Below are 26,853 nucleotides of genomic sequence, written 5' to 3'. Positions count from 1 at the left end.
ACTGTGTTTGACTTCTTGTATGAAAATATCATCAAAAGGACTTGTGTCTGTTACATCAACAGGAAGTCTAAATGAAATCTTCAAATCAATCAATCAGAAACAGGAACATACTATTGTGGTACAGCTACTTCTCCCATAAATAAATCTTCTTCTCACAAAACTTACCTTAGATCATCATTCAGCACAGAAGAAAAATTGATACACTGAGGTAGAGTCAAAGGGCTGCAAAAGGAATACTTGGCATTCTTTTCACCATGTAATTTCAGATTTGATAATAGTAGCTCAGTTGGGATGGTGTACATTTAATTAGACAGAATATAGTCAGCCCTTTTCCTCCTAACTCCTACAACATGCACTGGGGTGTGATGGATCAGGTTCCATCCATCATCACAGGAACCAGTTCATACAATCTTCCAGCTGATAGAAAACTTCACTGGATCACAGGTTTGGAAGAGACCTCCAAAGATCATGGAGTCCAACCCCCCTGCTAGAGCAGGACTATAGAATCATGCTCAGATCACACAGGAACACATCAAATGGGTCTTGAAAGTCTCCAGAGGAGACTCCTCAACCTCTCTGGGGAGCCTGTTCCTACTGTTTGTTTCTACTGTTCATTTTAGAAATTTGTTCTCTGAGCATTCAGCATTTTCTGCTTCCCAGTATAAATTAGTTCATGGCCACTTTATACCCATCTAGAGGCAGCAGTCTGAATAGGTTTTTCCTTGTCTCTGTTTCTTTTCATAATGTAATTATAGAGAGCAATCGTGCACCTTTTAGCCTTCATTTTGCTAGGCTAAGCAAGCCTTTTAGCCTCCTCTCAGCTCAATTCCTCTGAGGCAGTATACCAACTACTTTACTGAAGTTCACACAGACAAGATCTGGAATACTTTCCTTTGTCTGTCTTGAAATTTCATTCTTAATTGGCACATAGATTCATCACAAACATACTCATTAAGCATCCTGAGTATTTGCTGTAAAATAAAAATGCAAACAAGAAAAAGTGGTGTGTTACAGAAACCTGCAATGTATTGAGTGTGTCATTATGGATTACTTATAATAGAAATGGTATGGTATAGAATCATTATGCATTAATGAAATATCATAAACATTAGAGATATGGCCATTGTAATGCACAGAACTGCAGTATTGAGAGCATCTGACAAGTGCAGAGAAATCCTGGAAGCATCTGGCACTGAAGTGTTATTCATTAACATGTTTAAAAGTAGACAAAATTTCAAGACAAAAGACAAGGTCAGGACTTCAGCCATACATAATTAATGTTAGAAATCACATAGACTTTCATGAGGTCAGATTTCCACAGGACTGAAAGCTTTTATCAAGAAATTTCCTAATTTAAAGACAAATCAGCCTGGCAGTTTCCCATCTTGAAATCATAAAGCAAACTGATCCTGCTATTTCACCAACAAGCAGCTGAAATCTACTTCACTTGAAAATGAGGAAAAGTCTTCAAAGCCAGGCTCTGGGTCACAGACCTAACACAAATTGATGATCTAAATTGCAGTTCATAAGAAAAGTAGAAAGCTTGCTGGAATCAAAACACCAATTTGGCTACATGACAGAAAAATAAAACCATTCATAAACCATATCACACATTTGAGGATTTAATCTCATAGTCATGAGTCAAGGAAGAAGGCTGCATTTCAGAATTAACACTGTACATAACTTTGAATACCCATTAAATATGAAATAATGAGAACCAACTACTTGCATTCCTTACAGCAGCTCTGCAGTTGTCAACAGCACTGGATGACCCTCAGAGTTTCATGCAGGGATTCACAAATGTTATTTTTTGCTAACAACATGCATAATGCATGCCCTATGACCTCTATCTGTCAAAATTGATTCCAGCATCTGTTATTTCCAAGCAACACAGAACATGGTTTACTCTTTGGGCAGGGATCATTTTAACATAGAGAATAACGACACAGAGTGTAGTAGACCAGCACAAAGACAGCTCTGTCTGCATTAAATCCCTATTCCTAGTAAATAGAAATCTTGCAGTAAGACTTCTTTTTCTCCAGTGAAAACAGCCTAGTCACCAAATATTTATAATCTGATCCAAACCCCACTACTGCAATGGAAGAAAGCCTGCTGACTTCATGAGGCTTGGAATCAAACAGAATTTCAGACTGGCACAGGCACAACTTCAGGTTTCCAGAACGTCAACACAATAACATTTCCCTTTCCTATATATGAATTGTCATTAAGTCTCATTAACTGTGTCCATTCTTTCACCAAAAGTGTGGTTTCAGTGTCTGGATACTCTGAAGCTGCTTTAAACCGTTTTGGTTTATATTTTTGTGGCTACAAAAGTTGAGAATGCAGCTCTGCTAAGGAACAGACAGACATTTAGTGATTCATAAGCCTTCCACAGCAAAGACCAGCAGCAATACTCAGCCTCAAATCTCAGAGGAGGTGTATCTCCAGCCATCTTCACCCTCCAACCAACACATGAGGACCAAGTAACCTATGGCAGTGTCACATCTCATTGGATTAAACATCTGAATAGTGACTCAAAATGAGTCGTGGCACTGTAACAGCACAAACTGAAGGCACATAGGCAAAGAAGTCCTTGCATTTAAATAAAGTGAAGAAATACAAAATTAGTATTTACATCACAATAAGTGGTCACACTCTGATGGTTCTAGATCAAGGAGCATAAAAAAAAGGGGGGGGGGGGGAAGGCGGAAAGCAGATGGGTCGGTAAGGACAGCAGTATGACAAGCAAGTTACATCCACAAAACACAGCAGCTTTGCCACCTTTGTTTGGCAACATCTTGGTTGCCAATCTTAACAGCTACTAAGTTCTACTCTGACCACGGACTGTAGGAGAACCAAGTCCTTTGGCATTTTTAGGATTTTCTTCAAATCAGCCCTGCCAGCCTCAATGTTTAAAATTTCTGTTCCTAACCTTTTTGTTGCAGAGTGAACCATAAAATGACCAACTGGATTCTCCTCTCTTGCACTTATCAAGAAAATTGTTTATTAATTCCATCCACCTCCACTATCAGTGGAAGTCAATAGTTCTGTACAGTTACTGCCGAAGGCAAGTCTAGGAGGACTTCTCTGCTGCTGTGGAGACCCAACACTACATAATCACTTACAACCACACATACAACCCCACATACATTTAGCTTCTGAAGCTGTCTATTAATGATGAAAAAGAGAATAGGTGCAGGGCTTTTTCTCCACTTTTAGGTGAGTATTTATGACATGAATTACAGAACTGACATACATGGAACATGCCAGCACAGTCTTTAAGTGCACTCTTCATAGTGGTAATGATGTAAATTACTATTGGACAAAATTAATACAATTAATAAGTACTAGACATACCTCAAGGAAGATACTTTAATTGAACTTTTAATTCAGTCTTAAGTCATTATTTTTGTATATCAGCATAATTACAAGTACTGCCTTTAGATATTGCTTTTAAGCCATATATTCAGGCTAGATGACTGAAATACTGACAGTGCCTAAGAAGCAGCGTTGAATATTTCATGTTTATTTCATGGTTGATTCTATTCTATGGTCTCTTTAGCTGTCTTGTCTTTTGCTACTGTCCAGCCAAGTCTCAACTCATGAGCTTGCTGCTTGACTCAGTTTTAAGCCATAAGCCTTCAGAAAGCTGAATCTTAAAATATTTACTAGCTAGCATAAGCTTTGTAGAACTAAATGTTCAAGCTCCTGCTTATATAGGTATATAAGTAGATGCAATTGGGGCAGGGGTTTTTAAATAAACAGAGAACTCACAAGCACTGGGGGATGGGCAAAAATCTTCTCTGTCTCATAATTGAGATGACTGTCTTCTTCCAACTGTTCCCACCATTGCACCTCCTTAAAACCTTATCAAAGCAGAATTCAGGGTTCCCTCCAGTGTATTTAACATGTAGTATTTGACTGCATGTCAAATCATCAGTAATTATTCCAAGACTCATTTTTTCCACCATTTTTTATCAATGCTGCATGTACAAGCTGTATTCTTGGCAGAGACCTCTGCAAAAATGGTCAACCATCAACTAAAATGAAGATGTGGGGGAGGAAAAAAATCTGTCTGCTAACAGTCTGATCAACAACTTGTTATCAGAAACAGAAAAACACCACAAGTCAGTGAATTCTTTTGCTTCTTTGGGTTTATGTACACTTGATTATTAGCACACACACAAAAAAAATAAAAGAAAAAAAGAGCACCCACCACGATATTCCATTTTTTCAGTTAAGATCCACAAAAAAACTTGGAACTACACTGCAGATTATAGCAGGAGCTCATTACAAGGAAAATAAACAAGTCTGGCTATGTTGCATTTCTGCAATTGTGTAACTTCTAATATAAAGAGTTTTTCCTCTTTTTTTTTTTTTCTTTTTTTTACATGACAGTAGTTTCTTTTGCTTAAAGAACAACACATAGACAAATGGACATCTTCCACTGGTCTGAACATCAGTATTTTACTTAGTTCAAGTATTTTCTCAGCTAAGATGTTACAGGATAACTTCATGCTTAGTGACAACACCAGCAGCACCGTAAAATTAGTAGCATGGGAACACGGACACCCACTGAGGTGGAAAGTATCCTGTTAGCAGTTAATCTCCAGTGCAGTACTCCTATAAATTCAGCTACCACTTATTCTGTCAGAAATAAGCAATTTAGCTAAGAAAATTCAGAATTACAGTTTTAGAATTAATTTTTTTTCCCTCAGAAAAATAACTCCGACAGAAGGCATTTTCTTGATTCTTAAGCAGGGCCATTTGGCACATCGTGGCATTCATTTTAAGGAATCTGGAAGCCTGCCTCTATGCAAGAAAAAGCAGGCACTGGAGAAACGCTGCGTGAACAGAATACGAAGTCATAAGAACTGCCTTTCGGGAAAGAATGAACCTATTGTTATTTAGGTGACCATTTGTCTTTCATGCCCTTAAGGGTTGTTCTGCCTACAGCTCTTACAGACCACTCCTCAGATATACTTTTCATTTCTCAAAACAGAAGTAAATGAAACTCAGAAAAATTTGTGAAGACAAGGGACAAAATGTTACAACAGAACAAAAGCAATCTGAAAATTAGGTAAGTACAGTGTGGAAAGAATCTATTGACATACAAATGCCAACCTATTCCTGTTGGCACAGCAAACATTTTCCACAGCTGTCCTAGGTATAATTCAAATAGTCACTAGAATGAAAAACATGTGGTTCAGTACTTCCATAACTAACTGAAGCAAAAGAGGATCTCATTTTCAGAAAGTCAAGTACGAAGCACTAGAAAGACCAAGCAGCATGAGCTTCAGCTCCACTTAAAAATAAGATCAACATTGAAACTTCAGCACATGAATTTAGAAAACGTGGACAAGCCCTAGATGGATAACTATGGACTGCAAATGCAAGAAAGGCTGCTTAAAATAACAGAAATTCTGTGTGCAATTCCAGTATCATGTCATATCATTTAAATTGAAAAACAGCTACCTGGTATTTAAAACTTTGGGTTGTGTTCTCTCTCTTCATAAAGAAACAAAAAAGGGGGGGGGGGGGAAAATCTCTTGAAGACTGCACTGAAAGAAAGCAGAAGAAAGCTAGGAAGGTCACTGATATTTTCTGACAGACCTTGGTTTCCCTTTTTTAGCATCTCTTCCTCCAAACAAGAGTTACTGACAAGATCTTATGCTTTGTATGATTTTAACCTCAAATGCTTATTCAGGTAATTAATCTTTACTTGCTCTAACATATCTTAGAGAGAGTAAGGGATTTTGGAATCATCTACATTAAGAATCTCAGTGCTTTGAACAAGCATTATAAATGGCTAAGTGCTGAATGTCTTACATGAATAAAAAATAATCAGGTTTCCAAACCACACTTTTTGTTTGTTTCAACAAAGTAATGAAATCCCACCCTTTCAGTGTAGCCTAATAGGTAAATTGGGAATATCAATTTCAAAAATAATGTTGCCTCAAATCCAAGAAACTTCCTTATTTTCTTTAATGTTGAGAGTTTAGGCATATGAGTTCAAAGTATGGTACATGAGGTGATGCTTTTTATAAAAGCAGAAGGTATGAAAATTAACCAGTGTTAATTACCCCATCTTTTAATGTGGTGCCATACACAGGCATGGCATTCAAAAATGCGTATTTGTTCAAACAAGCACCTGCCCTGGGGAGCTAACAACTTACACTGGGCAGATACTATAGATGAGATATGAAGGTGTGTCAAGACAGTAGATTATATGAAGCAATGGCTCTGAAAAACAGGGACAAATCTTGGAAGATAAAAAGTCCATTATTCCACAGAAGTAATTACTTATAGTAATACTTTTAATCCTGCCTTCTGCCTACCCAAGGACGATTCTACAGCAAGCAGAAGGAAGAACAAAAGCTTGAGAGCAAGAGCTGCTCTTTGGAAACTGAATTTAATCTTGTGAAATGTCATTAATATTGTACCTTCAGACCAAACACTTTTGGAAAGAACCTGGTTGTGTAAGTATAAACACAAAGTTCGTCCTTTCTAAAAAGCAAACATACTGACTGCAGTAAGAATGTGATAGTTAAATATCACCTGCACTGTGTCTGTAAACAGGGCATGACAGGAGGCAGCTCTACCTTCCAACAAGTCTATTCAGCACAAATAGAATTAGTCACCCTGATGAACACACTGTATACTAAAATAATAATCACAAACAGCAAGTTGGTAACTGTGCACAATGTAACCCATAAAAATGTACACCTATGCCCCTGGAAACTTCCACAGGTCTCAAAGCAAGCGAACACACACACACACATCATGCATTGCTGAGATTTTCTCCATGAAACACTGCAAAAATGAAAACTAAATTATCTTTCATGCAACTTCTTTTGTGTTCAGTAATGACTAATAGCATCGGCCTCTAAGACAAAAGATCCTACTCTTTTCTGCTACTTAAAAGAAATACCTTCTCTGGCAAGAATACTGCATGACATGAAGGGAAAATTGTTGATGCCTGCTTAAGTAGGTTCAAGCAAACAACAGAATGATCTTGCCTGTACACGGTCTCTCTGTAATGCCACATAATCCTTCAGCTTTTCAAGTTAAACAGTCCTGTGATCTTCCTCTCACAACAATTATTCTTCTTTGTGGCCTCTACCCTGATTATAGCAGATAATTCTTTCACTTCTTAGCAGACCTCTTAACTGACATGTGAAAAACTCTCAGGCCATGTAGACATTCTTTGCAGGGAAGGACCTGCAGATCAATGCTGCCAGAAATTATGACATTATATTAAGCAATGCTGCTTTGGCTGAAACAAACTTGCGTTCAAAAAAATATGCCTGCTGATATCTGGTTTGTACAGGGTACAGTGAATAACTTATTTTCTTTGGGAAAAGAGAACAAAACTTGTTTTCACTACAAAAAAATTTGTGCTATACAAGTAAAAAAGAATCAATATGTATTTCACTGGTTTTCTGCTGCATGCTTTGGACCTTTGAAGCACTAGAAATCTTTGCAAATAACTCCTAGGAAGTCCAAAATGCATAGTATTTTGATCCAGCTTTTCTATGAATTTTCAGTATCCTCATTCAGCTAACATACCTACAGAAAGACAAGCAGACTCAATTAGCCATATTATATTATTTTATTTCACTGTCTTCATTCATAAATGACCATTTCATTTAGCAGGACTGGCATAATAAAAACCACACACCACTCTGATGCACTGCAGTTTTGGCAAATTCCCTCCCTTTTTCTCAAAGGAAAATATTTTCTACTTTTAGTAAAGCATTTTTTAATTTGATTTTCAAAAACAAAAGATTAAGCTATTTATTTTAAGTCGTCAACTTGAAGATGGATCACATGATAAGTAGTAAAAGGGTGTTGTGTTAAAGATAAAAATGAAAACATTATTAATTAAAAAAAAAAAAAAATCACTTGATCTTTGGGGCAAAACCAAGGCTATTGGTAAACTTTTACTGGCAATAAAGATGGGAATCAAGTCTATTCCCATCATATTAACCAGGCTCCCTCTCAAAACCTTTTTGTTTCTTTACTCCTCTCCAAGAAAACCTTCATATATTCATTTTCCCAGTAGAGAAGGTTCTATTCCTCTTTTCTATTTCTACTCTGAACATGGATTATACACTCCAGCCAGCAGTGGGCACTTTGTTGGGGCATAAACCATAAATGAAAACAATAAAAGATATGGTCAATGTGCCATTTAACCCAGGATGAGTGCCTTCTGTCACCCTGCCACTGACCGTGCAGCCTCAGGACTGAGCTGGTTCAGCATTCAACCAGAAAGAAAAGTTACTTATTTTCTCATTGCCACTACCACCACTGCTCCCACTGCCTCCTATGGTCACTTTTCCACTAGCTCAATGATAGCCCTGTGGAGCAGATGATCATAAAAGTTCAAAAGACATGACGATGAAAGGAATACCTGCATAGGAATAAGCATCATTATTTTGTGGAAACAGCCTGTAGCTGGCATTGAAGAATCACCAGCGACTGTACTGATGACAGTAGAACACCCAAAGTTGGCTCTTTCTCCCAGAACTACTGCCTGGCAAAGAACATCCCTCATGTGTCTGAATTCCAACATAAGCTCTTTGCTCATTCACTGTTTCTCAGATGCCCAAGCCATGTGCAGAGTGATGGAAAATTACAGGACTTAAATCAACACCACCATGCACAAGTGCAGAGATTTCAGCCTCCATCCCTGTGCCTCAATCTTTTCTTTCTGAGACTTTCTCTTTATTTATCCACTCCTCTACCCATGATCGGGGGTGGGGGGAAGGGCAGGCAGGAGGGAACTATATGTCTATCTGTAGGTTCTTACAGAGAAGAAAGAAATTACAAACAATCCACCACATTCAAACTGTAGAAGACATGATGGCATTAAATGAATTCCACCACACTAAAATGACTACTGCTAGTTGCAAGGGGGCTGCTGCTTGCAGGGGTGAGACATTATTCTGGAAGCAAAGCTGTGATGTGTACATGCAGGTTTTGCTGTACCATATTTCCTGTGATTCATTGCTGTAAAACTGTTTTATCACCTGAACTAAAAAACTCATGTTCTCTCCTTTCCCCACATCCCCCACTCCAAATGGACTGGTTAAAGAATAACCTCTAAGATTAGTGCAGCTGAGGCATGTTTTCAAGGTATCAGATAATGAAGTTACTATTTAATTTCCTGTTGCACACTAAAGCTTAAGAAATGCGAGTCAGGAAAAGTGCAAGACTGAACACGTCCTCAATTTATTTGCAGGTCAGCAAGAGCAGCAATGAGGGATGAACGCAAATGCTCTCTCTGAATCCCTGGTATATGGTACTTATCTTTTATTCTGGATAAATCACATCAAAGGGTTAAAGCAAGTAGGTTGAATGAATTGATTCTTGTGGGGGAAAAAAATTAAATCAATCGGATCGATTTTCTGACTATCACTACTTAGAGAGGCTAAGTAAAAAATAAATTCAGACATGAAATTACTGAGCTGTGATCTGCAATCTATTTCCTAAAACATCCTCAGTACCATAGAAATAGCTTAAGTGTGCAAGCAATGGTTTAAACCAACTCAGTCGTACTCAGCAGATGTCCCAACACAGATACCTGATGTACAAACATCATTATGCCTTGTAGCAAGGCAGGTTTGTTAAGCCTACTAGAAAAACAGAATTTGCAAACATGTGGATTAATGTAAAGGCAAAAAAATATTTTTTAAGGAAAATCAGAGACATTGTTTAGAGTTCTTTAAGTAGACAATAAACATGAGATTCAAGATTATATATTAATAGGTTAGCAAATCAATTTTAACAGTATGTAACATGAGGTTCTCTTTCACTTTTCACAATGACAAAGCCCCCCTCCCCCCAGATAAACTGTAAAAAGACAGGAAATGAAAAGTTGGAAGCAATTCACCCCACCCCCTACACCCACCCTCCCCTACCCCTCAAAGAGAAGTTAGTTTCCAAAAGAGAAACTCAAAGAAATTCATGCTTGGACTTGCACTTTTCCAAGAAATTAGTAAATTATTATTGAAATGGGAGTAAAATTCTATTAAGTTTTGTAAAAGGTACAAAGTTATTTCTTTAATAAGAACACTGTTTGTACAGCATTGAAGGCAGATTTCATGAACTCAAGTGCCTGTACAACAGAATTCCAAATCACAGAATAACTTTGGCTGGAAGAATCATTGGAGATAATTTAGTCATAACTTCATATAAGGTATAAATTTACAAATACAAATAATAGGGGTTAAATATTCAAAGATGATGATAGACTCTAAAACAGCTACCATCATACAGATAATGTATCTCAGAGTAGTTGTTAGGCAGTCCTTAAAACCAGTTCTTTAAGATCAATCTAATTTTGCTGTGTACCACTGCCAATAAACTTCTTGAAGCAGACCACAGAACTAGAAAGACTGACCACTCTAGGATCTAGAAGGATGCAGACAAGCAAACAGCATGGTCAGACTCACAGAAGAACTTCTGTATCAGAGGAATTAAGCAGATAATGGCACTTCAGGCTAGAGTAGGACTGAAAGTGATATGACAGACAAATCACGAGTGACAGATAGCAACTAGAGAAAAAGTATTATTTCTTCATTTACTATTCACTTTCTTTATTTGAAAAACAGGGGCTGCCAAAGTAACAGGCAGCAGGTTTAAAACAAACAGAAAGGTGTACTTTCCTCAACTGAAGTGATGAAAACAACAATTAAAGGACCCCATGAATGCCAAGATTTTAGACTGGCTCAAAAAGCAGTAATGAAAATAAGTGCAAGAAAAATTAAGAGCTAAAAAACAAAACAGCAAGTTACTGGGGTGGGGAAATATCATACATCTTGCTTCATATGCTATCCTTCAGCATCCATGAGCCAGCAGTGTGCCCAGGTGGCACAAGCCCTATGAGGAGAGGCTGAGGGAGCTGGAGTTGTTTAGCCTGGAGAAGAGGAAGCTCAGGGGAGCCCTTATTGCTGCCTACAACTACCTGAAAGGAGGTTGTAGCCAGGAGGGGGTTGGTCTCTTCTCCCAGGCAACCAGCACCAGAACAAGAGGATACAGTCTCAAACTGCACCAGGGGAAGTTTAGGCTTGAGGTGAGGAGAAAGTTCTTCACAGAGAGAGTTGTTAGCTCTTGGAATGTGCTGCCCAGGGAGGTGGTTGAGTCACCATCCGTGGAGATGTTCAAGAGGGTACTGGACGTGGCACTTGGTGCCATGGTTTAGTAGCCATGAGGTGTTGGATGTTATTGATTCTATGAATTTGCTACTATTGAAAAAGGGATCCTGGGTTAGATTGCCCTGCAGACTTGAACTCAGCCTCATAGTTCTCTTCTCTAGGAAGCAAAAAGAGGTGAGTAGATTAAAAACCCTCCTGAAAAGCAGCCTTGGATTTTCAGGTTCTTGCCTCTTTCCCCTTTTACCAAGCTGTAAAACACTTCCTCTGAAGGAAGGGGCAGTTCTGGGAGGCTCTTTTCTGTGAATTTTCAGCAGTCTTTTTTCTCCTGTGGGATGGCTGCTTTCAGTTTCACAATGTTTCCCAAATTCTTTGTGTGAGAATCACTTTGAAGTAGGGATCAAATACTGATTTAGTTAAATGAGTGAGCCACAAAAAAAAGAAACCATATGCTTTGGAGTGCTGCTAAAGTTCAGTAACTTTGGACTATTTTTAATCATTCATTGCCTTATTATCTTTTTCTTTTTTTTTTTTTTTTTTTCCTTCTGAGAATGACAGTACCCTTAAGATTAAAATCAGATATGAAAATAGATACATAAATGCAATGTTCTTCTTGAAGCTGAATAAGAGATTTCCCAGTCTCAACAAATGTTAGCAAAAGTCTATGCAACTTCCTTGCCATGGTAACTACAGGCAACTTCAGGCCATACAGTTTCTGGACATGCCTTTTTTTTTTCAGGCTGGTCATTGTTGGGTTTTGTTTGTTGATTTTTGTTTGGTTTTATTGGGGGGGGGGAGGTTGGAGGGGGTTGGATTGCTCTTTGGAGGTTTTTTTAATATTGCTGTCCTATGTGTATCAAATACAAACCAACATACTTTTGTTTTATTGATTATACTTGTACATTCATCATGTCCACTTTTACCTTAGCCTTCTCTCTTCTGCCTGCCAACTCCCTTATAGTTATCTGAGGTTTTGCTTAGAAAACTCCAAGCTCAGAACATTTTTATGCAGAAAAAGGGGAAGATACCACAGAACTTTTAAGGCAACTCACATTCGAAATTACACTAATGCTTGGAATAAATCATAGAATCATAGAATGTTTTGGGTTGGAACAGACCTTGAAAGATCATCTCTAGTTCCAAACCCCTGCCAGGGGCAGCACCACCTTCCACTAGACCAGGTTGCTTGAAATCCTATCCAGCTTGGCCTTGAACACTTCCAGGGAAACGAGTATCCACAGCTTCTCTGGGCAACCTGTTACAGTGCTCCATCCCCATCACTGTAAAGAATTTCTTCCTTAGCACTAACCATCGCATACCATCACTATACTCCCCAGTGAAATCCCTCCCCATCTTTCTTGTACCCCCTCTTTAAATACCGTATAAGGTCTTCCCACAGCCTTCTCTTCACTCTCAACCTATCCTTACAGGGGAGCTGCTGCAGCCCTTAGATCATATTCATAGACCACCTCTGGAACCACTTGAGTATGTCCATGTCTGTCTTATACTGGCAGCACCAGAGCTGGACAGAGTATTCCAGGTGGGATATCACAAAAGCCAAGCAAAGGTAGAGAATCACTTCTCAGTCTCCTGGCCACACTTCCCTTGATGTACCCAAGGATGCAGCTGGCTTTCCGGGCTGCAAAGGGTATACTGCTGTCTTATATTCACCATTTTTTCTCTAAAAGAAAAATGAAATGATAGTTGCTCAAGATGTAAAGTCCCAAAAATACATTCAGTAAGACAAAAGAGTCTAAATTACTCAACTACAAACTAATCTTGCAATCCAACCAGAAGAGGATGAAAGAGTTTGACAAAATAAATATATTTCACCCTTTAGCACCTGGGTCTTCTGATGTTTAATTAAAAGAAAGGGCTAAAGGCTATGTTCTTCTCTGAATGTTAGCTCACTGCTGACGTGCCAAATGGACAGCCACCTTTCAAAATACCTCTCTCTCTCTCCCTCCCCAACAGGAATGTAAAATCATTTTAATTTAAAATATAACAACCCAAATAAAAACCATTAAACTGAATTTGAAATGCTTCATTGGAAGACAAAACTGTGCTTTGCCTTCCAGAAATGCATTAGTGGAAAATTTCTTGGTGCAAAACAATAGACATGTTCTTTCTTGTATCACAACAAAGATGAATTCATTATTTTGGGAAGCAACAATAGCTGAGTGCTCAGCATTAGGACTGTAGTAAAAAACAAAAGCAAATATTCTGAACATAATATGTATTTTTAATAAATGTGAGATAAATTAATTTGATTTCACAAATTAGGTCATGCAATTCATTGTGTCTCTGAATTCACTGTTGCTCATGTCCACCTCGATCAAGCTGCCCCATGAACTATTTCTAGCAATGCAGTGACCAAAAAGAAGTCTCCTGACGCCAGACTCAAACCCCAGGACTGAGAAGTCACATGATGTAAATCAGGTTAAAGCACATCTATAGCACTAAGAGTTGGTCAGGCTGCAGCTGCAATCTAAATCCCTGAAAGACTGCAGAAGATTCAGAGTTCTACAGCGTGTTGGCAAACAGTATTGCTTCTGTTTTGCTAAGGAGCTTTCCTTTTGCAACGAGCATGCTCCTAGCTGTCCTGTTAAACCAGTTCTTACCTGCATTTCACCTGGTTTGCACAGATTCCTAGAGACATGCACTATATACCCCTTCAACAGAATGTTTAGATGCTGCATAGAGGAGAAGAAAAGTATCCATAACCCAATAAAATCCAACAAAAGTTAAGCAAGTGTTATAAATATTGTTACATATGTGTGTGATATATTGTTAGATATAAAGTCTGGTTTGGGGCCTATCACTTAATACATTACCACATAGAGAAGTCTTTAGCTATTTACTGAATCTAATGCTCCACAAAGATTACAAAATTAACTCTACAGAAAACGCAAACCCACACATTCTTTGTTATCATTAGTTTTCAGACACACTACTTTCAAGAGAAGGGAATGTTTGACTTCCTTCTAGTCTCTAAAATAGTTGTTGTTTTTCTTGGCTTCATTTTCATCTATAACAGGAAACTGCAAAAACTAAATCAAAAGGACATAACTCAACAGGTCATTCAGGCTAGTATGCAACAGCAAGTCTCCAAGCCTCCCAGTCTGTTACAGGATGCAATGGATGTCTTATTACTATAAGCCTTATTAGGTTATCCAATACCAGTAAACAGTGAGGAAGACCTCAAACCTGCAAACAAACCCTTCATAAGAGGAAGTGCTGTGAAACATTTCTCTTTCTTCCAGTATTCCTTCAAGATTTCCTTGATTTAATTTAGCATCAGCTGCTCCTTCACATACACATTTTGAGCAGGCATTAAAGCCCGTGGCTGTGTTCAACGTAAACAGCATTTAAAGCTGTAAAGAACGTCTCAATGCATATTCTAGGACTAAACTGCCAATATGTACCCTGATTTTAACCATGAAGATGAGATCAAATCTTACCACAATATACAAACATCTGAATATTGCTTAGTAATCAAACGCATATAACAATGACACAACCTAGTTACAAGATTCCACAATATAATCTCCACAAAATATGGAGCACACAGTAGCCCATTTCCCACTATATATGTTTATATTAAATAGACATATCTCCAATACTATACTTTTCCCTGCACAATGCTAATTTTTTAACTTCAGGCCAGACATACTCCAGGCCATAAATCCAATTATTCTCTTCAGATCCTTGTCTTTATAACCTGTGTAAAAATCAGTATTGGAGGATTGCTTCATAAAGCAAGTATGGACCAGACACCAACCAGAAATACAAAAGCCTCTTTTTAAAATTACTATTTTGAACTTTCAGTTCCAAGACTGAAAAATAGTTTTGTGCAAGCTATTGCTCTGCATACATTACTTGTTAATATCATGTCATAACCCACCCCCCCCAAACAACAAAAAACCAACAGACAGTGAGCACTTTGTATACTTTGAAGGGAAAAGACCTGTTGGTTCAGTCCCTCAATTCAGAAATAAGGCTTTCTAAGCTTTAATCCACGCTTATAAAGAAGTCAGAACATGCTCAATGACATTCTTCAATAGAGCAGATTGAGTTTAATCTACAATAAATCTTGAATGTAAGGCTTCTAGTGTTTTATTTTTACCAAGTTTATCCTTTTGATACAAAATATAATTTCACACTTCTAAAAACTGAAGTCCAAATGCTTATATTAGCAGAGATGTTTATCATTACATTTGTTTTAAGAACATTAAGTTGTCAATCTACCACACCTGGAGTCTTCATACCATTGCAGAAATAAAAGACAGCAAACATAGAGGGTATTATTACAATAGTTGAGAAAGATAAATAATTTTACTCAAAATACAGACATTACTTTGAAAATATTAATCAGATTTCATCATCCTTCTCAAGAAATATGAAGTGATAATTTTTACTTACAAATATATATATATACACACACATACATACAAGTTCTACCCATATTTTTCACATGACGGTTTAATTGCACATGAATTTTTCTGCCTCATCATCCATTGCTCACTTTTCCTTCTACCCTTCCTTCATATTCAGTACAATACACATCTTGAGAAGGAAACTGTCAGTCTCAAAAAGTTTTAACCAAACTTCAAAGAAAATCAAATGAAACAGTCCTGAACAACTTATTATTTTGAGGGTATTTCAGCTAGATAGGTTCTTCCATAAACAAGCTTCACCAAGAGAAGACAAGAGATACTTTAATCCTGTACACCCTCATGTTGTTTTGCTTAGACACCCTTCGGCTTGCAATACTTCTCATTAGACTCAAATAATTTTTCATTCAGGTCTAAGCTGTGTCATTAAAAGCTGAATTTTGCTCTAACAAGCATAAGAAGAGAAGCACAACTTATCAAGTTATTTGTGCTATGTCTCCTGCATTCATTGTACTTTACTAAAATAGCCAGACAACAGAAAGAAACAAGACAGAACAAGATAATTAAATGTTTGTGCTAAAATATTTGCAGCCCAAAATAATTGTATTTACTGCTAATATCAAATTCTATCAATATTTAGACACTGCAGGTGCAGGTTATTGATTCACAGCAAATGCCTGCTTGACTAAACTAATACCCATGCTTCAGCACATAGAGCAGCAGCATATCAAACCAAGACTAAAAGTCTGCACCTGTTTTGTTGTTTGGGTTTTTTCCAAACAAAAGAGGGGAAAAAAAAAAAAAAAAAAAAAAAAAAAGAAGAAGAAAAAGACAGCACATTAAGATTTAAATGTTATCTCTGACTTCAACTACCTCAGCAAAAAGAGCACCATGTTGCTAGGATTTCCAGAGATTTATATGCCAGTGCTCTTGAAAAGCTCTTAGGATTAATGCAGTAATGTATGTCTGAAATAACTGATCTCTCACAAGAGCTGCTCTCTTGATAGCATCCTGTCTCTCCAGGCAATATGCAATCTGATGACCTTAGAATATGCAAAAAAGATGCCAAGAGTTCACCAGAGACATTCATGTCTTTGAAAGATATTGATACCAAGCTGCAGCAGGATTCATATGCTGAGAAAATGCAAATACCAAAGCTCACTTCATTTGAAAACTGACAAAGCGTAACGCCTGTTAGTATGTAATACCTTTGTTATCATTATTATTATTATTAAAAAATATCTAGAATGTCAGATGCAATACTGTAACTCTCCTGCAACAACGTCTCTGATAGAGACTTAACCATAATGCAACGATTTAGCATTTTTACTGGCTTTCAAAAATGTAATTTGTTCCAAGAACTTCACTCATTAAGTTTACCCCAACTCAAAGAATTCTTCTGTGTAAGTAAGTGGACAGGGTAAGGGAGAGCAGAACTGTATTTCAGGCAGTGGTCACCTACAGATTTTAAATATCTGTTTATTTCAGTGACTCTGGTGATTTGAATGGTACTTAGTCTTCAAATTTGAAGTATCCTCGAATATAAAAATCATGTAACTACTTTTATCAGACTTCAACTGCAAGTAAAACCACACCAGTGTACTCACGGTTCTAAAGCTAAATTACTTAATCTTTCAGGAGTCTACATGAAACAGTTATGTTTAAAGATCTGCACCTCTAAGGACCTATTCTGTAAACACACACTGCACTACACTGCAGCATATACCCCTGAATGGAAAGAATTCAAACAGTCCTGCTTGGAAGAAGTATTCCCCTCTCACTGTATTAATTGCTACAGTTACAGGGTGCTCATTGTTTTATTTTTTCTTTAATGACTTCAGTCAACAAAACACAGAACAATTCAGGAGCATTATGAAGTACTTTTTTTGCTAGAGGGAACAAAGTGACAATACGTGTTCCAAAACATGTCAAAGGTATATGAGTAAGAAAGGTGTGGTCTGCTTCAGCTAGTTACAACACTTAGACTTTCAGAGCCAAGCAGCTGCAATGGTAGTAGCACAACCAGCATTCCTGCTTTTGAAAAAGTGCTTAGCTCTGCCAGGCTGTAATGTGGTGTATAGAGCTGCCATCCTCATCAATGTTTGACTCCAGTTACTCTACTGTCAGGTGTCCACATCTAGAAATACTGAATAATCTACAGCTTAGTTTTATTCCAAATGTCATCTGCATAACAAATCTTCAGAAATTAAACTACACAAGAAACATTAAGGGCAGAAACATAATTACCGTTGAAAAAAAGGACACTAAAAATATCACACAATTACACTGAAAACCATTGAATATTTTATACAGACACATAATGGGTCTCTAGAGGGAATGTTCACCCACTTGAGTACACAGTCTATAAGCAAGCATTTAATTTTCTTAAGGGCTGCTGCTGCCATGGTTCCACAAGAGCATCTACTATAAACTAACAGAAAGAATAAATTCACTTTGAAATTCTACATAAAACTGCAACTGGTTTATGCCTTTTAGAAGAACAACTCACATTCAATACAGTTAAGCACTGAGCACCACTACAGTTAAGAACTGAGAACACCAACAACTTCGCACATCAGAACTGAAGCTCTATAATCAGCTGTCCGCCTCCAATCACCTAGTTGCTACTTTTAAAACTGCCGCGTAAAGTAGGGTGGGTCATGCTAACCAAAAGCCTAGAGGCATTTTGTTGTTCAGACAGAACCAAAGCGCTGCTTAAAAATCAATGGGGGAGGAAACAAAACACCAACCAAACCCGGAGTTCAATCAGCTGACCAAATCTTTGACATCACAGAGCAAACTCTTAAGACCTTCATGAGTTTAGCAATAAAGAACGTTCTCCACATGGTATGCATTACAACAGCATTCATTATACAACTAGATAAAGCAAGTTACAGTTCTCTTGCTCTTTTTGTTTAACTGTTTAAAAAGTCATGACACAAACCTGGATCCACGTGCCTAGAGTTTCTTCTAATTCCATTTGTTCGTTTCTGTAGAGCAAAAATACAAATCAAGGATATGAGTAAATATGTTTTCACATAGGCATGCTGTACTTCTTTCATTCCCACAATCTACTATGCAAAGCTGCTTTTCTTTTTTCCCCCTAACCAGCACCACAATTATCTTTATCTTGTAGAAAGATCATAGTTTGTAAAATATTCTTAGTAATGTAGATAGTTTTCTCATAAATCCCATTTTTTCTTGACACCAGGCTCAAAAGTTTCTTAGTCAGTAGCAGGTTTGTCCATACAACAACATCTTTTGATACCAAGAATGCTTTTTTTTTTTAATCTTGTGTAGTGGGTTGAGACAGGGGAGAAAACATGCCATTCAGCATTAGCCACCCTAGACAATGTCCAAAATGACAAAAGTATCAAAGCTGCTTGCACTGCTTTAATAAGGTAGAAATGTTCACTATTCCTACTTTGTACTTCAGGTAGACAGAATTTCCTACAGTATTCTTAATTTTCTTATTACATAGAATTACTTCAATATGTTTAGTAACTCACCTTCATCTTTTAAATTTGGCTCAATCAGACCCAAAAATCTCTGACAAGACTGAGACTTTTTTATTATTTTTTTAATATATTGTATATTGCAAGACACTTAGTATGGATCCCTGCGAATTTCAACGTGCAATAACACCTATCTGCGAAGCACTGACCTGATTCTGCAAACTTGTTTTAACTTGTAACTTGCATTTATTTTTTTAATCAAACCAAGCAGAGAAAAGCATGTTGCATAACAAAGCGAACAATTAGGTTGCTCCGATTTACTTGCAGTTGATATAAGCTGATGCAGGACACACACAGAGCAAAGCCCAAAAGCAGTAACCTGAGGCACAACCAAATTACTAAGCCCTATAGCACTGCTGACAAAATGAAAACCTTGGTTTAAAAAGGTCTTTTCAACTTTTGAATGTTTGGACGCATTCTCTCCGTACCCCATAACTCAGATTAAAGAAAGGATGAAAGCTTTGTTTCAAGAAAACTTTTAAACTGCTGGTACAACGAAGGTCATATTTAGTGACTAAGAACAAAATGCTCAATTATGTCCTAGTTGTTGAGTTTTGTTTTAATGAAGGTTGTATTGCTGATAAGGACTGATGCAGAGTGGTGAGTAACCACAGATTTGCACAAGAGAGGGAAAGGGGCAGGAGTGAGAAAAGCAAGCACAAAGAAAGATACAGAAATATTTAACTGAAATAAGGTGTTTTTTTTAAGGTACTATAGTTCTGTGACTATGTAAGCCATATAAAACAAAGGGCCAGAAGGGAAACCATTCTGAGTTCTTGAATTTTATGAAAGTATGTTCAATATTCTTAAATGTACTGCAGTACCAGTGCATTTTATTACATTACTGATATGAAATCTCACTCCATGTTTTTATAAATTACTGCACAGAGAGAATTGAAGTAGGCACTTAAACAAGAGTCTTGGTAAAAATTAAAGACATCCTGACATTTTGGATCAATACTCAACAGTAAATCAACAGCTCCAGAAAGGAAGCCATTTTTCATCCCCTCAAAAAAAAAAAAAATTAAAAAAAGAAAGAGATATTAAGCAGTCAGGCTAGGGAGTGAGTGGCCAAGAAGTGGGAGAGAGTACACAGAACCAGTGTAAGTGTTTTCTTCATCCAGCTACAGTATGCTTGCCGGAGTTAGATTTACTGAGTCTGATGACCTCATCCACAAGACCCAGTGAGTGACCTGGTTACAGCTCCCCAGCACTGCCTGTCAGCTGCAGCACTTGGGAAACTGTTAGGCAACACCTTCCCTAGTTTAGAGTGCCCTCACTGATCAGGTGTTTCTAGGCTGAGACATGGAAAGTCAGGCAGCACATGTCAGGGGCATGGCCGATGGAGCCGTGATGAGAGCATCTCTGTCACAGGCACGGTCTGTGGTAGTGCAGCCCTCTCCTCCCTGGCCCTTCCCCTGCCAGGCTCCCAAGAAGCCAGTGCCCACTGCTGTGGCTTGTGCCTGCCTGAGGCCCACAGGCAAGAAACTCACCAGAGTGTGCAGGGCTCCCTCATTCAGCACCTGCTGCCATCTGGGGTTACAGTGACACTGAAATGGCTTGAACACCAGAGACCACAGATGCAGTCAGCCCTGGGCATGACTCTCCCCTGCACCAGTCATGTCAGCAATAATGTCCTTTTGATTCCATTACTTCAGTGATAACAAACACATACATGTTTATGAAGTAACATACATGCTTGTACACGGTTCATAACCAGCATGTCATTTAAGCAGCTAAACTACCATGCAATTCTGATATAACCATTAATTGTGAGAAGTGGCAGACAAAAATCAACTGCTATGCTCTTCTGTACTTCAGTGGAAAGCTATCGGGAGCTGGCCAGAAAATATCCCAGGTTATCTTTCACCTTCCTGGGCTGAGGGTATATTACATGCAACACAGCAGCGCCTCTGTACAGGACACGCTTTACTCCAGATTATATAAACTGATAACCACTGAATAGCTCTGCAACTAATGTCTTTTCACATGAAAAGCAAACAGTGCCCTGCCAATCTTTCATTGCTCTGGAGTCTAGCATGGGAGGGATGAGTACACCTAACTGTGTAACCCCAGCAGGGCTCACTAGCATTTAAAAACTCTACTGCCAGATTTGGTCTAGGAACAGTAAGGATCTAGGCATTAGATGTGAAACCAAGTACATTTTTTTCCTTTTAGTTAAGCACATCTCCATCCCTTCTAGTGCTACCAACATTAAACTGACCCACATTTTAAAAGAATACATTTCTATCATTTCTATTTAATTATAAATACCTTGATTCTTTCTATCTTTCAACTCTCTACAAATCTGCTGTTCAAAATAGAAGAAAATAATACCTGCCCCAACAGCACACACGCAAAGTAAATAAAGAACACTTTTGTCACTGACAAAACAAGTATCACATGCAAAGGAAAACAAATCCTTACCTCATGTTTCAGGTTCCCGTGTTCTGGAACATAAGTAAAAATTGGCATTATTGGCAATTGCAAATCACACACTTTTTATATATCAATCTCAGTCTGTGTTGTGTTGCATTACAGAAAGCACTGGTACTTTCTCTTGCTACCCGATACCTGTAGTTGCCTTAGCAGCCCAGGGCTGTTCCAGGTCCTGTTGTGCAAACCCTGGTGCACACCCCTCCCCGCTCATTGGTGCTGCCGGGCTGCACTACGCCAGCTTGAAGGGCTCCTTGCTGCAAGGTGTGCTGCACCTTCCAGCTACCTGGTTCACTAAACTTTTTAAAGTTTCAGGACATTTCAAAAATTCTTTACATATATTGACACTGGGAATTCAAAAAGCTTCTTCATTGCAAGTCAGGTTTACACAGTTTCCTGGTCTTTTGTGTTTTCATAGCATGTCAGTGTGTATCAAGACAAGATGTAGACCTTTGAGCTCGTAAGTTTTCTGTATTTTGTGTCTTTAAGTTCAATTCAACATTACACTAGTATACTACAGACTTTGAAGCCACTGGTGGCTTACTTGCATCTTCTAATATAAATTATCTTGTACTATTAAAAAATTATTACAAAAAATAATGAAGTCCTGGGGGTAATCAGAAGGACTGCATCAAAACAAAATCACTTCTGTGCAGACACATTACAAAAGAATCAGACAAGAGTATTCTTTTTTCTCCACAATTTTCTTTGAATTTCTATTTCTTAACAGATATTTGGATGCATTCTAGATTTTGGTTGAGTGCTTTATTTAAGCACACACACCTCTATTTATGTGTGCTCCCAAGCACTGCACACAGCTGAGGCAAAGCACAAGCTGCACATGCCAAGTATGTGCTTGATCACATCTAAAGCCTGTCATATTTTGTAAACAAACAAACAAAGTCATATTCGCACTAAATCAGTGAAAAAGCTTTAACTGCAAGTCGACTTTCTGCTAGAAAAAAAAAAAAAAAAATCATTAAATAGTATCATGGGAGGGGGGATCCTTGGCTTTCTAGCGTTTTATGCAAAGATAAGGCATGCCAAGACGAAGCACTGCAGCTGAGGAGTCTGGGCTAGGCCAGGGAGGCACAGCCTGTTTACCACCAGTAGTGCTCTCTTCTCACGTAGGCTTTCAGCCACCGTTTCCTCTCTCACGCAGTGCGCCAAAGACACATCACCTTGTCATCCACAGAAAACACTTGTATGATTATAACCTTTCCAAAAGTATTCATTTGCATTTGCAGAGTGAGCAAAGAAGAGAAAAATAAGTCTGCTCAGAAGGAGGACGTGCTGCTAGACTACTGAGTTTTTCCACAGAGCCTGAGGGAATTAGTCACCTAAGTGCTGTTGAAATTCAGTATTATTTTGGTATTTACTTTCACAATTTGATAGGCCTTTTTGACTTTTTGCCAAAATCTGAATAAATCATCTTTTTTGAATGTTTCATCTCAGTATTATAAAAAAGACCTCAAATGAAGTCAATTGTTGTGATAAATACTTGCGGGGTAGGGGCAAAATTTCAAATCCAGACATGGGAGATTTTCCCAACCCCCCTTTTATTTTTTTTTTAAATGACCTCTATTTAGTCCTGCAGCTCTCTTGACAGAAAAATTAAATGGAATTTCCACTCTTATCTTCAATGGAAAGGAATGAATCTGATCTTTATGATTGCTGGTTGAATAATATTTTTACCACTAGAAAATATCCCCAACCCACCTACACAAAGGAGTTCCATGTGACAATGGCAGCATCCCAATAAGTTTCATAATAAATAAGAAACTTATTGAGTAACTTCCTATAATCGGATTCATGAAATCACCACACAAAAGCAATTAATACTCCTAGTAACTCACATAACATAGATTTTATGGAAAGGGAGCTGAGGGGGTGGGATTGGTGGACTAAAAATGAGACTTCTGACTTCACTTAGCTCTTCAGAAATAGAAAAATATTCCGTATGTTTATTTCCACATAAAATCCTATCCAAAAATAAGACACTTGTCTTGTTATTTCATTAGTTTAAATATTCCTGTATTTCAGAATATTTTGTAAGGGTTTAAGTGAATTGTTTCAGGAGAGATCTTTCTTCCAAATGTCAAATAGATACAAGGTGGGGGAAGGAAAAAAACCCTAACCCTTATTTATATTTATTTATATTTTTTGAAAAATTTTTAAATAATGTCTGAGGATATCTACCAGCAGATATTTTACACATGACAATTTTAATTCAAGTTCCTGCTCATCACCAATGTACCAATGAAACTGTCAAGTGAGTTGTCAGTTCTGAAAGCAACCTACTTACACTGCCATAGTTCAGCATCATTTTTAGTTTTTTTGGTCTATTCACTGAAGGCATGATACCATTAGGACACATCTGATGATTGTATTTTACTACAAAAGCAACAGGAGCATCAGCTGGCCTCAATAAGTGAGGCAGTACAGACTGGAAAATGGGAATAAGATGCTCCTCATGGGTGCAACAGAGCAGCTGGATTTAAATGCAAACTAAATGGAGAGTAAATAAAAAGGATATGTAGTAAACTACTCACCTTTCCATTTAAAAGACGACTCAAAATATTTTAAATGTAGGAGCTATAAAGTAAGTCACTTTGGAGGAACTGTGGGACTACCTGCTCCTTTCCAGTCATTTAGCCAGTCACTGCATAGTCAGAACTAAGAAAACCATGGCCTACAAGCACCATAGAGCAGGGCTCTGCATAAATTATCAATCCCTTTATGTGACCTCTGTTCAGGTTGAGCAAGGATGGGTACTTAACCAATACAGCTCAATCTTTGTTGCAGTCAAATAAAAAGTGGCATAACTCCAATAAACATTCTGGGATTTAAGCATTTAACTTGTCAATTTTGTTGACACAGTAGGTTTGGAGGAAAGCCAGCAATTTTGCAACTATTGATCAAGCCAGCAAAAAGGTAAACAGCTGCTGGTCTCTTTTTAGATGTCAAAAACACATGCTTTCTGTGAATAATATCTATTTTGCTGTAGCAAGCAATGATTACATAAACAGCATGGACTGTCATATCGGGCATACATATTACCATGTGAAAGCAACACTAAACTTAACCCATTCATACAGTAACATTTTCTTTCAACTTCATCACACAGTTAAACTTCTTTCCCACCTAAAGAAATGTAGATTTTTTTTTTTTTAAATATCTGAAGGAGAAAGGAATCATGCATCAGGTAACTAAAAACATTACTTGTCAGTTGAGTCTATTCTATGTAACTGCACTTTCTGAAATTAATGGCATATTTTCACAGGCTTCTAGTCTGCTTCCAGTAGTGAAACCCCCAAATGTTTCTAGTTAGCACCCACAGGGAGGAGCAGACAGGACAGGTGACCATAAGCTGACCAAGATACTCCATACATCATGTTCAGTAGAAAGCTGAGGCACCACAAGTGGCAAGTTCTCCTCTATTCATCAATGGCCAGCATCTGAGGAGGACCCTGTCTGTTCTGCCTTCAACCACAAACCATGAATTTCTGAGTATAGTTCCAGAACTCATCTCCTGAATCTGGATCCTGCCTGCCACAGAGTCCAGTCTGGGACTTCTGCCACAGCGTCACTGGTGACGGTAACTAATTGCCATCAAGGGGGGTGGGTTTGATGCAGTATGGGCTTTGTATATACTTATAAATTTTTGGTTTCATTTTATAATTATTACAACTTTCATTAAAGTAGTTTTAGTTTTCTTTATTAATTCATAAGTCTCTCTCCCTTATTCCCTTTCTTTTCCCCTTCAGGAAAGGAGAAAGATTAATGGTGTCAGTTGTCTAGAGGTCTGCCCTGCCCTAAACCTTGAAACTCAGTTAGTGTTTTTCTAATCCATCTATGCCCCAATAAAAGATGCTTCCAACATTCCCTGGGAACAGTGATATAAAGAAGAAAATTTTGCGGGTTTGGCACCACATTTATAATATTCAAAACATTTTCAAGATTCTACAACCGTTATTGGAGGTTCATCTAATTGAAATATTCAACAGTCTGTGGAATCAGCAAACATTTGCCTGAGAATACTTAATTCACTATAATTGGATGGACTTGGGAAAATTCCAGTTTGGCAAGAGAAATGGATTGTTTATTTTGCTGGTTTAGACTAGCAGGCTAAATGAGCAGACCAGTCTAGACCAGTCACTGGACTTCTGCAGCGTGTTCTGAGAAAAGTGATACTATTTTACCAGTCTTGAACACCTCTGCAGAAATTGCAGGACCACAGAACAACCTGTACAATGCAAGTGTGAATAATGAGAGATACCATTTCTTCTTTCGTCTGTTAGAGGACTTAGGCTCACTTAAAGGTCCCACTCTTAACTATTCCCAAATATAAATCCTTCCATATATTGAGAGGGCATCACCAGATAGCTAAAGTTGTCCCATGGCTTGAAATAACACATAGGAATGCAGATGAGAAGCCAGAAGTAAAAAAGGAAAGGCAGACCTCCACATCAGACACCACAGAAAAGAGCAACATCTATGTTATAATAAATGTGCCAGAGAAATATGTGCATTCGTTTTGTAATCCTAGTGTTTAAGAATTTTGTCAGGCCTTGTATTTAGGATTGCAGAATCAGACTTGCAGTTCATCAGAACATAAGCAAAAAAAAGAGGGAGCACAGAAGATTTCAAGCCACAGAAAAAGAGATCAGGGCATAAAAGTAAAATATATGGAAATACAGAAGTCTGCTTGAACATGTATGGGGAAGCATTTCAGGGGAAATAAATTTTTTTATAATGACAGAAATGAGCACAAAAGACTTGAACCAGCACTGACGATTTACTGGCAGAAACAGTAACTAAAAACAAACAAAAAAACCCCACCACCAAAATTCAACCACTTAACTCTGCATCTTTCATCCCTGTAATTTCTACAGTCTGTTGAACTGGCCTACTTTGAAGTAAAACATCTGAAGAGATAGCATATGTTTGTGTACAAAGCATAGCATGACAATGCATCCATTTATCTTTGAGTTTTGTCAATGTTTTTCTCATAAGTGTATAATTTTCATCTGACACTTATTAAATTTGTCATTTTAAAGCTTTCATCTGTCTTTGGATGTTTGTCCTTTGAATTTTCAGGGACTGTAACTTTGAATGGAAAATGAAAATATTTCATCCACTCGGGGAGATCCTGAGCATCATTTCAGAAAGGCTAGCAAAAGCATCTCTCAGTGGTCCAGAAAAGAAAACAAAATCCTCAGCTTACAAAATCAGAAAAAGCTGAGGAAAATTCAAATGCCTTTAAACCTATCAGTAAATTCTCATTGCAGTATTTTGAATTCTGATCACCTCTTTTCAAATAGACCTCCAGAAATAGAAGTCACCTACAAA

The 26,853-nt window shown here is 37.8% G+C and overlaps 1 protein-coding gene across 6 annotated transcripts in view; it reads right to left on the bottom strand.

The window, feature by feature from the left end:
* Positions 1–26,853, bottom strand: part of VAV3 (vav guanine nucleotide exchange factor 3) — a 184,215-nt gene that overhangs the window by 32,470 nt on the left and 124,892 nt on the right. For all 6 annotated transcript variants that reach the window (XM_068140975.1, XM_068140977.1, XM_068140971.1 and 3 more), the window contains 2 exons: positions 21,493–21,515; positions 18,495–18,540 (listed from right to left, as the gene is read on the bottom strand). In XM_068140975.1, the coding sequence (XP_067997076.1) occupies positions 18,495–18,540; positions 21,493–21,515 (69 nt within the window). The remainder of the gene's footprint in view (positions 1–18,494; positions 18,541–21,492; positions 21,516–26,853) is intronic.

This window comes from Melanerpes formicivorus, unplaced genomic scaffold, assembly GCF_026170545.1.
Source record: "Melanerpes formicivorus ecotype bairdi unplaced genomic scaffold, bMelFor1.0.p_v2 SCAF_7, whole genome shotgun sequence".
In the NCBI taxonomy this organism is placed as follows: domain Eukaryota; kingdom Metazoa; phylum Chordata; class Aves; order Piciformes; family Picidae; genus Melanerpes; species Melanerpes formicivorus.
Note: the sequence above shows the minus strand (reverse complement) of the source record. Positions and strands in the feature narration are given on the sequence as shown.